Source organism: Orycteropus afer, unplaced genomic scaffold (genome assembly GCF_000298275.1).
Source record: "Orycteropus afer afer isolate SDZICR_OR568_19922 unplaced genomic scaffold, OryAfe1.0 scaffold00007, whole genome shotgun sequence".
Taxonomy (NCBI): domain Eukaryota; kingdom Metazoa; phylum Chordata; class Mammalia; order Tubulidentata; family Orycteropodidae; genus Orycteropus; species Orycteropus afer.
In genome coordinates, this window is record NW_006921594.1 from 25030305 (window position 1) to 25042599 (window position 12295).

Genomic DNA, 12295 nt, shown 5'->3' on the forward strand with positions numbered 1-12295 from the left:
AAGGCACTTGACTGCTAACCAGAAGGCTGGAGGTTCAAACCCACCAGCCACTCCTCGGAAGGAAGGTTGGGCAATCTACTTCTGTAGTGATACTGCCTGGGCAGCCCAAGGAGGGGTCACTATGAGTCGGGTCTGCCTCAAGGGCACATAACAACAACAACAATGATTTCCTTAAAGGGCTTATCTTGTTTGACCTCTCTGCAAAACGAAACTGTAGAATGCCTTCTTTTGAAATGCACACTACCTGTCAAAGTATGTGGGAGCTCTGGTGGCACAGTGCCTAAGGCATCTGACTGCTAAACAGAAGGCTGGCGCTTCAAACCCGCTAGCCACTCCTCGGAAGGAAGGTTGGGCAATCTACTTCCATAGTGATATCACCTCAGAAATCCAAGGAGGGGTCACTGTGAGTCACATCCGACTCCACAGCAGTGAATTTTGTTTGGTTTTGGTCACAGTATGCGCTCAAAAAGTATTTGTTAAATAAATGAGCCCTTTCTGGTTTCAAAGTTATTGCTCTCTGAATTTTCCTCCAAACCCATGCAGACATCTATTTCTAATGGCCTAGTAGTAAACACCTACAGAGATGCCGAAAATTCAAAATTATCCCCACCACCACTACACCAACTTGACATTTCTCCTGTGTTCTCTATCCTATGCTGTTTAATGTAACATGATCTACCTGTTAGAAATCTTGGAGTCATCTTCAATTCTTCCCTTTTCCTGATTTCCCAAATCTTAAAATCCCCAAAGACTCAGTTGGACTTCCAGAGTGTACTTCCTGTAGGTTTCTGTTTTCACTCCTCCACTGCTATGATTCTTTCTTAGATCTTGGGTATCTCACATAACAGAAAGGTTGCGGTAGTCTACTAGTTGCTCTGCTCTGTCTCTGCTTCAAATCGTGACTCTTCACAATCCATTGTCGACCTAGTGTGATTCAGAACATACTACTTTTCTTCCTCCCTAACATAAAAATCTCAGCAGCAACAGAGAATGAAGGCCGAATTTGTTTTGGTATGCAGAGAGGCACCACTAGAAATGTCCATGTGAATACCCTCCCTATCAGGTCAAGCAAGAATATGGCTCTGATGCAAGAATTCCACAAGCTGGACTCAAACCAAAGGTTCAGATCCATAAACATCTCTAGGCACCCATGAGCCCTAGGCCTAACAGGAAACAGTTCATGTTTCTTTAACATACTATGTGTTTTCCCTCTGTCATACTTTGGTGATCCACTGATTCATTGTAAGCGCAGAGTTGTAAATGTCTTTCTAGAAAACTCTCACTCAATTTGTAGTCTCAGAATGTACTTCAGTGTGCTTAATAATAGCAATAACTTAAATTATATTTTAAAAATGAGATTCACTATTTAAGAGGTCTAAATAGTTTTAAGTGCACTACCTATAATCTAAAATAAGTATTATTTTTTGTTGTTGTTATGTACCATCGAGTCAGACCTGACTCATAGTGACCTCTCCTTGGGTTTCTGAGGCAGTATCACTACAGAAATAGATTGCCCCATCTTCCTTCCGAGGAGTGGCTGGTGGGTTTGAACCACCAGCCTTCTGGTCAGCAGTCAAGTGCCTTAGCCACTATGCTACCAGAGCTTCTAAATATTATTTTTAGTAAAGAGTTTTTCCTGTGTAACCAAGCACACATGAAAAATACAGGACAAAAAAGAAAATGTGAAAAATACCAATTGATACCTTCAACATCTTTCATGAAATTTCATGCCTCTTTAATCTAAGGGCTCCTTTCTCTGCCCCACTGACCCATGTAGCATTCCTCATAGCATTTTCACCACAATGTCTTTTATTACTTTTTTAAAAGAAGAGATTTTGCCAGCATACCCAAACCCATTTATTTTATTGAGCAATTCCTCCTTTAACCCTCAAGATAAGATGTCATTAATGTTTAACCATTCCTTTATATAGCCTGACAGTATGCATCTTAGAGAACAATTTATTAACTGTTTCCTTAGTTTTTCCTAAATATTCCTACAATATGTGAACAAATCTCAAAAGAAACAATTCTTCTAACTCTAAGGCAGTGGAAGTGGAAATGTTGGTTGTGTATTACAGATTTATTGGCATATCAGAATCATTCAACAATTTCCTTACAGAGGAAAACATTCAGTGCTAAGACCAAATCCTCTGAAATATTGAATGAAGGTTTAGGAAAGAAGGATCTGGTATTGAGGATCGTCACAGTTAGCTTGGGGGGCATGAGGGACCGAAAATAAATAAATCAATCAATCCCCATTTGATTTGATGTTATATGCAAGTATTGGTATTTTTCATTAATGGTAATTGTATGTGTGTGCTGATGAGAAGGTGAAAAAAAAAAAAAAACCCAGAATGAATGACATAAATAAAGGAATACAGGAATTATTTTTCTTAGTTTACCAGAGGACCAACATAGTAATTTTTAAATTATTCAGGGAAAAAAAAAATTGCAAATAGACAGTAAGATTCTCCCCAAATATTAAGCATTTAATATGACCAATACTTTATTTTCAATACCACTATTTCTAGCTGAAGTGGGTCTTCCATTTATGATACAGAATGTACAATGTATCCTAATTTGTTTAACTCAGTGGAGCCATACAGTTAAAAGAAAAAAAAAATCAGTAGAAGTAAATGTTAAAGTAACATTTAGCCAGAAATATTCCACTTTCATATGCAAAGAAAACTCCAGATATTGTTTCATATGCACCAGACTGATTCTGAATTATTGAAATTAACAGTAAAAGTGTGTCTGTTTTTGGGGGCCACAATGTCAATCTTTTTCATAACCATACTTATAACTTAGTTTGTATCAATGTAATTAAATAGAAAAAATTTAAGAAGCAACAGCCATTTCCTTGACTTTTAAAAATTTGCTAATAGTAGTTTATTCCTGTATATTGGATTACTACAAATCAAGTAAAGAATATGGGGAAGGGATACCTAAAAATATTTATTTCACAAATAAAATTTTAAAATATGTCCCCTTTATTCCTAAAACATATGTCACATTGCCAAATGTGTTTAACTCTTATAAATTTCAAAGTATCCCATACCTAAATGTTGAAAATAAAATTGCTTAATATGCAAAAATTTAATAGATGCACAACATTCCAAGCATGACAGTTTCTTTCTGATACTTATTTTGTTTAAAAGATGGAAAAACTATCTTTAAAATCATTTCTTTTGTTACTCATCAATTGTGCTAATAATATATCGCCACAGGAATTTAGCATTCCAAACTGCTTTTGTATACAGTATTTCATTTGAGTATCTTGATAAATTGTTCTTAAATGATGGTGTTTAAAAGTAATTTGGATGAGATATAATTTCTAAACACTGTCGTGGACTGGCAGACATCATAAAGCATGCCCACCTGTTAATAAACCTACCTTAGTTAGTTTTTCCTACTGTAGCTTGAAGTTCTAATTTGAAGAAGCTTAAAAAACACATATATGCATATGTGTGATATATAGTATGTATATACATATACATATAGTATGCATATATATATAAATACATATACATGCATGTATATGGATATTTGCACATACTTATAACACTATTAAAAAGAGTCCTATAATAATCTTAAGCAGCTCTGGTGACGTTGTGCCTAAGTCATTTGACTGCTAACCAGAAAGCTGGAGGTTCAAACCCATCAGCAGCTCCACAGAAGGAAGATTGGGCAATCTACTTCCATACAGATTAACTGCCATGGAAACGCAATTGGGGTTGCTATGAATCAGAATCTACTTGATGGCCCTGGGTTTGGTTTTTTTCTTTTTTTCTTTTTTTTGTTAATAATAATATAAATGAGCTAAATTAACTATGCAATGTTAATATTTTGGAACCTCAAGGAGAAGGTAGTAAGTAAAATATTTTTCACAAAATGCTACTAGTTTTATTTCAGTTGACATTTAAATCAATAGTGTTTTTCCTTTAACTCTGCAAACTGACACAACTATTTTCATGTTTTAATGCCCATAAAAGAAAAATGAATCATGTATAAACTATCATGATTTGCCATCACAGTGCAGTTCCAAGTTTACTAGACAGCTACAATATGAAAGGGTTGGGAATAGTGGGGTACCGCTCATAGATAAAGAAGATCTGGTGGTGCTATGGTTAAGGTATTGGGCCAAAAGGTCAGCAGTTCAAACCCACCAGCCATTCCATGGGAGACAGATGAGACAGTCTGCTTGCATAAAGAGTTACAGCCTTGGAAACTCTACAGAGGTGGCCACAATGAGTCAGAATCAAATTAATGGTATTGGGGCACTGGGTGTGGTATTGGTTTTGGCTCGAAGGCAAGCACTCCTGGCAGCATAGTGGTTACGCATTCAGCTGGTAACCAAAGGTCAGCAGTGCAATTCCACCAGCCAATCAGCGGGAAAAAGATGTCGCAGTCAGCTTAGGTAAAGATTTACAGCCTTGGAAACCCTATGGGGCAGTTCTATTCTGTTCTATAGGGTCTCCATGAGTCAGAAGCAACTTGATGGCAATTGGTTTTGTTCTGTTTTGTTGTGTTTTGGCTTATTAACAATCCATGAAAAGAAGGACTCACTGACACACCTGTTAACACAGTATTGATATACACTGGTAGCCCTAAATCAATGTAGACTGGATATATTACAACAGAGTTAGTTCCCCATGGTAAGCAGCTTACGTGCTTTCTGAAATACTACCCCAGACAGCTATTTTATTACAAATAATGGAAGCTCATCACTTTAATAATAATAAAATATTCCTTTATAGAAAGGAAAAATCAAACTCTGATTTTTTCCCAAAAAATTGCCTTTATTTACCTGAGGATTATTTATGCCCATACATGTAAATTCTAAAGGTGATCAACAAATTGGTACATTTGGCTACACTGTATTTAATACATTTAAAACTCCATTTTAAGAATGTAAATAATTTAAAGACATTTATTAGATAATAAGATGAGACTCAGAATAACCAGTTACTTTCTTAAAAACTTGCATCTGTATTGAAAAGTATATAAAAGAACAGAAAACTTCCTACTTTTTTTTATAAAACATTACAGAGAATATATAAATCATGTAATACAGTTTGTATGGGCATACTGTTTTAAAATTATTTTAAAAAGTTGTATCTGAATACTTGTTTCTTATAAATATATGGTTCTAAAATGTAAATACTGCATGTGAATATATAATTTACATGTATTGTTTATGTAGTTCAAAAACGTGCCATGTGTAAAACTCTAGAAGAATGATTACTATATTCTTTTCATCAGTGTTGTAGAAATAATAGAAAGGTGTCCACACACCCACATTTCTTTAAAGAAAAAGAGAGGCAATTTTTTTTTTTCTATTTTTAATATGAACTACCCACTTTAGTTTCTGGTTTCATATTTACTTAAGAAATTAAAATTAAAATACAATTAGTGAAAGTTATGAAAAAAACTGATACTAGAGGCACATTTTACTTCCTTTCTATAAACTATAATAAATTTAGCTTCTTGTAACTTTCCAAAATAGATTACATCCATTTGGAATACTCATACAACCACAAATTCAAATAACTACATTTATACTTATGTATAAACATCAATTAATGTAACATTATGTTCCCACTTATAAAGACATATCTACTGTTGCATGTTTAAACATACACCTGTGGAATAATGAGTGCTGACACGTGATTAAACTGATGGAAACAAACTAAAGATAGGAGATGGGGATTTATTAATGGTAATTGTTTTTGTTTTATGTTCTGTTTAATATTTTATCTCATGATTTATCATAAGGCAAATTTCCTTGAGTATGTGTTATATAAATAGAAATTGCTAAGTGCACATGAGAATAATTATGTCAGTGCTAACACATAGAGAAGATATCCATTCCAGTGCCAAGACATACAGATACTTCTTTTCTATATCCTTTAAACATAAATTTATCGAATAATGGAGGAAAAAAGATATATATCATAAGAATTTGAAGCCCCAAAAGTACTTCATCCTTGATATTTTCTGTGGTACTTTTAATTCTTAGTTATATATTTATAGCAATATATATTATATGAAAATTCCCAATGAACTCTCAGCTAAATCTTCTTGACTGATTGGTATTTTGGTATGACAATGAGATAAAGGTATTTATGTATTACAGTTATAAATGCAATGCTTTAAATATCTGGATTTTAAAAAAAGATTCTAAAATTAAACAGGGAAGATTTAAATTAACATTATAAATTTTGCTGTTCTTGTTAGTTGTTAGTTCTTGTTAGTTACTGCCTTACTGTATATATGTTGTCCTAAATTTTAAAATAGAAGAGTTCTGACATATGTGCCAAGAAATTATTTGTACAAGGAAAAGTTCTTCTTTTTGAAAACTGTATTTTAAAATACCAACATAATATGTGCATAGCATAACATGCAAATGATGTATTTTTCATTTATATATAAACCAGTATGCATTAGGTGGCTGCTACCATATGGTAGATTTATGTTTCACACCTGATTGAGGCAAACATTTCCAAAAGAAACACCTAATCTAATGAAATGATTGTGTCAAAATTACTTTTGTCTGAGGGAAAATAAAAACACTTTATAGTGTTATCTCTTAGAATAATTTAACTATTTTAATCTAGAAGAATATGCTATATTCCATGTAAATGAAGCCAGAAAGCAGAAAATTAAAGGTGCTTAAAATGACATATTATTTGTATTTTATAATAGTAACATTTGAGCCCTTCATATTATTGTAAACCCTTTTTAAGAAGAACACAAGAAAAAAATAAAAACTTTTGAATTACTAACTCTAAATCAGGCCCCACTCCAATTACTGCATAATTAATTTTAGTGTTCTTCCATGTTCTTCCTCTTGTGATGATAAAAACTTCTTATATTACTTTTTTCTCTGAAAAATAGAATTGTCAAGAAACAGGAATTTACTAACGATTTCCTGAGAAATGTGTAAAGATACATATATATACATATATATACATATATATGCACATATTATAAACACAAATAATTTGCCTTCATTGAATGCTATAATCTTGGTTCTCAGTTTTTATAAATTTAAAAATTTCCCTAAGATTTACAATTTATCATGGTTAACTGTATATGAAATCTTTTCTTCCAAGAAAAGCAAATGGAACCACATCATGATGCAAGCAATACTGCATTTTTTCTTATTTCAAGAAGTTTATTCAGAAATCTAACATGAAGTACAAATGTCAACTAACATTTCTCCTCCTCTCAGAGAATAGTATAACTAATTCTTCAAATGAATACATAAAGATGCAGAAGCCTTCCAAAAATATTATTAATATTACCTATAGGAGACCAAGTTAGCTCTACAAAATCTTTCATTAATTTCTTATTTCATAAAATAACTAATGTTTTAGATCATTTATAAGTAACTTAAATTTCTATTGTTAAAATTCAAATTATTTCAAAGAGAAGTAAATGATGTCTTAATTCCTATTTTAGCTCACTAATGCTTTTACTTCTGGTCCCTTGTGAATTTCTGACCATGAAAAGAGAGTTAGTTTAATTTCAGGAAAGCATTCATTGCAGATGTCCCTCTTACATTAAGGATTTTCACATTAATATTTTACTACACTATGTTCAGGTTGATTTGGCTCTATTTTTAAAGGTCATAGTTATCCCCAGTGATAGGATGATGTATTTTCCCCAAATGATAGAAATATTGATAACTGTCAGTTTAAAGCAATACTTTTTAAAAATGTGTAAACTGCACACATTTATAACGTTACTCCTTTTCAAAGAACCACTTCTTTATGTGAAGAAAACACAAGTGAATCCCTTGAGTTTTCATTTTATAGGCCAAGCTACAAATAGATCGAAAATTAAATGAATGAAAGTGTAATTTTTTTCTTAAGAGTGATTAATTTTGAAGCATCTTTAGGGTAACTCTTACTCTTTATGTTTCAAAATACCCAAATGGACCATTTTGCCAATTAAATGAAGATCTACAGATGGCATTTATCCTTTTGCTCCATAACAAAAAAGATCTGCAATCATTTTTATGGAAGATTATCTAAGGAGAAACATTACTGTAAATCAACGACCAAAAAATCAGACACTCCCCCTTCTCCGGCTGAGAACGTGCATCTCCAGCTTCTTGCACTGACACCTAAAGTAATAAACATTTTAAGCCGAATCCTTAAATAATAGCTACAGGGTCTCAATTGGTACAGATTCACTGTTAGAATCCACCCAAAATTCCAGTATTGAGCACTCAAGCAACAAAGGACAGCAAATAATTCCCAACAGCATGAATACCGGGAAGGCTACCTTGGGCTTTGTTTTTGTTATGTAAAATGCATTAAAGTGACTCATCCACTTAAGATTTCCCAGTCTTAGAATCTTTAAAGTAGCTTCAAGAACCAAAATAAATGCTTTTCCAGAATGCCTGATAAGCTACAACGCATTTTAAAATATGTATCTATTTATCTGACTTTGATTATTTTTCCAGTATAGGAATGGAGAAAAATATTATTTCCCATTCCCTTACTGCCGTGAGATTGCAGCTACCTTTAACCGCCTTATTACTAGGATAGCAACGAGGTTTATTTATTTATGTAATGGAAAAGTTATTTTAGATATGTGAAAAAATAAGAAGAGGACAAAAATGCAGGAGATTCTGGACACGCTCAGTCCCTCCCTGAAGAATAGGTTGTATTCATTCTAAGAACAGGAACCGCGGGTCTGTGGGCACTAAGATGTTTCGAATAAAGGGTAAAGGGGCCAGGAGCGCGTGGCCTCATACCTGCGAGCCAGGCTGCCCGGCACACTGGGGCTGCGGGGAGCAAAAGCATGCTTCCCATCCAAGAGGTAGTCGAGTGCACCTAGCAATTTAGGATCTACACGAGTTTCGACACCATAGCAATTAGCATCTTCGAAGCCAAGTGCGGAGTAAGTCAAGGCTACTCTGTCAAGCCAGAAACTACCTATTTGTAAAATGCCTATCCAAAACACAACTTTTTATTGGACTAGGTTTGATGCGAGCGTGTTATCTGGATGGAAACTTTTCCACTTAAGTCTCAAATCTTCTTTCAGATATGGGCCGAGGGGCCGTGAGTGCTCGCAAACGTTTCCCAGGACTGCCTGATCCCTCCGAGGCGACGGAGTCGCCGGCTCAGCGCGCTTTCCGGCGGCGAACAGCACGCGCGCCGCGCTCGGCCTCCCCAGATTCAAGCCCGCCTCTACGGCCGCTCGCTCCCCACCCCCACGGGCGGAGCAGCCCCGCAACTCCGACAAGGGACCCCCGCCCCAGTCCCAGCTGCGCCCATCGTCCCCCGCTGCCCGCCCTCCCCGGCCTGGCCCGCCGACTTACGTGACAGCCGAAGGGAACGGCTCCTCCGACGAGGGGCCGATCAGCAAAGATTGGAAAAGTGTCAGAGTCAAGGCCAGCAGGCAGCCAGCAGCCATCTTCGCGATCGAAGATCAGTCCCCCCTCCCTCCCCAACCCGGGGAAGGAACAGTCTTGGAAACTGCTGGCGGAAGAAGGGGAGCACACTCTTCCCCGGCCGTGGACGTCTGGAGGGCTGGCGCGCCCGGGCCCGGCACGGACTCGCGCGGAGAGCAGCGAAGGGAACCCGGCGCGGGGGAAGGGGCGGCGGCGGGCGAACCCTCTAGCGCGCGTTGGTTGCTCGGCGCCGCCACTGCCTCGCCTCCGCCGCCATCAAGGGAGACTTTGGAAACAGACCTCGGCGAGCCCGCCGGCGCTCAGGCTCTCTCGCTTTGGCTCTCTTCGTCGCGGCTTCCTCCCTGATTTATTCCTCTGGTTGCCTTGGAGCAGAAGTAGGCGGAGGCGGGGGCGGAAGAGGGGTGACGGCGCTGGGCACGGGGGTGGGGGGCGGGGGTGGATGCAGGAATGGGGGGATGGCAGGCAGAGAGACTTGTGCAAGGGAGAGGCTCCGTCTGGCTTCTCTGGGCAAGTCAGAGGGAGGTGGCTGGGGGTGGGCAGCGGGAGGGCTAGGCGTCAGAGCAGCCCTCCATACAAGGCAGAAAGGAACTCCCAAAGTCGGCGTCGGCTTGCTTCGGCTGCCCGCGGTGCGAAGGAAAAGCGGACCCAACCCCGCGGGGCTTTCAGGAGACAGCCAACCGCGGAGCGGGCTCCAGCCTAGTACTTGGCTCGCGATCCTCGGGGGCTATTTTTGCACTTGAAGGCAGCGTTCTCCCAGGCGCAGAATCCACTGCCTGCCTAGGAATCGTGGGGAAGTGATTTGACAACAAATGTAGGAGGGGTTTGTATTGCATTTTAAAGCACCGCTATTAACTCCCTACCAGGTGGCACTCTTTGCCCACTAGTGCCAGAGGTTAGAGCGTCCGGCAGGGGTGGGTAGCAAGAGCGTCAGCGCCCCATGCCCAGGTACAGTTCACCTGGGGACGGACAGGGAAGGGTCTGATGCTGTAAAATCTCCCTAGTCCAGCGGTTCTGTGGAGCAGAGGGAGGGAGGGACATATTCTCCACCCAGGAAAGAAAGTGCTGCAAGAAGGGCTTAGTAATATCCCAGTAGGACTGCTTCCAAAATGTTCCAAGCGCCGCTGCTCAGGCCACTGGGCTGCCCTGCCTGACGACGCTGCCGCAAGCGGAGTTCACTTTGTCAGCGTGAGGGCATGAGAGGGGCAAGCTTTAGGAACAGGTGGCACCGCGAGAAAAGCGCCTGATGTGTGGAAGCAGCTTTAAGGGAGGGGGAAAGAGCTGGGCAGCCGCAATGCCAGAGGAGTTTTATCTCCATTCCCAGGAAAAGCAGAAGTAGAGCACGCGCAGGCCTTCTCTTAGAGAAAACAGAGGGGTCTTCGCTTAGGCATCCCCGCCCAGCATAGGCCTCCTTTAGGAACTAGTGGCCCAGGGTTGGAATGATTTCCTTGAACATTTTAAATTCTTAAAACTCTCTCTAGTATATTAGAACACTAGACATTGAAGCATAGAGAATACCATTCAGGTTGTCAAAAGTGACCATGTGAAAACGCTGTAATGATTGGGGTGGCTGTAAGATTTTGAATTAATTATCCCTAAGTTCCTGGAGCTCGGTGGCACAGTGGTTAAAATGCTCTGCTGCTAACCAGAGGTGGAGAGTTCGAATTCATCAGCTCTCTGTGGGGGAGAAAGATGCGGTAGTTTGCTTCCCAAAAGATTTTCTGCTTTGGAAACCCATGGGCAGTTCTACTCTGTCCCATAGGGTCGCTTTGCTTATCAACTCGGCAGCGGTGAGTTTACCGGGAGTTAGGAAGAAGAAAGGCCTTTATTAATTTGGAATTGATTTTGCAGCTCTCCAAGGCAATCTCTCAAAATAGAGAAGACTAATAATAATAGCCAAATTTGTAAAATGCATGTGATTTCATAGTTTTTGGCCCAGTGATTTGTCCTTCCTCTTGTGTGCTTTTTTTATGCTTTTTTTTTTTCCTTCTTTCATGTTCTCTGCATCTGTATCTCCTTCTTTGTTTCTGTCTTCCTACTCTGAGTGGCCTCACAAAAGGCACCCCTTGGCTGTTTACCTTAGTTTGTTTTATGCTAGGCGCAGAGAGTGGCAGCAGGAGCTCCACAGATAAGGGATAAAGTGGAAGTAATAGGATTGAAAACTAGAGCTAGAGATGGATATTTTATATTAAGTGGAGATAGCTTTCCACTCCAAAATTAGATAATCAAATAGACCAGTCTTTTTTTTTTTTTTCCTTCAGTTTCTAATGATGCAAAAGCAGGTTTTCCTCCCCAGCATGAGGATTAAGAATAGCAGAATTAGATGCCCATTATTGTCTGTGTGATATGTTGGTATCATAATAGCTGCACTACATAAAAATATTATAATATATTCTGTCAATTATTTCAATAAAGAATCCAGACTTCCTACTATGGCACACTGTTCCCAATTTTATATCTTCAGGAGTAAGTGCTTAAGGAATAAGAGAATGTAATAAAGTTCCAGAGAAGTATGTCAGCCTTCATTATTAACTTTGTTGGCCTTTGAGCCAATCTCAATTTCTTTGGATCACTCTGATGAAGCACTGCATTCTCCAATAACTGGAGCTGTTGAAGAAACATTGCTTCTACAGTTCTTACTGAAAAGGTTAGTTCTCAGTTGTAAGCCTATATCATAGTTTAATATTCTGTCGTGAGGTTTGCTACTAATTGCTTTTCATCCATCTAAACCTTTTTAATGAGGATATTCAAAATGTGGTTTCTGTTTTTCCTTATGTGAGGGAGCTGAAACAAGACCATTTTCACACTGTAATATTATGCTTCTGTTCAATAAACCATAGCCGTCTACAATGCATTGTTTCAGCTCAGTTC

General features: G+C 38.4%; 1 protein-coding gene across 1 annotated transcript in view; it reads right to left on the reverse strand.

Annotated features, from left to right (window-relative positions):
• Window positions 1–9429, reverse strand: part of CACNA2D1 (calcium voltage-gated channel auxiliary subunit alpha2delta 1) — a 635761-nt gene extending 626332 nt beyond the window's left edge. The window contains exon 1 of the mRNA XM_042781442.1: window positions 9335–9429. Within this exon, the coding sequence (XP_042637376.1) occupies window positions 9335–9429 (95 nt within the window). The remainder of the gene's footprint in view (window positions 1–9334) is intronic.
• Window positions 9430–12295: the final 2866 nt, after the last annotated feature.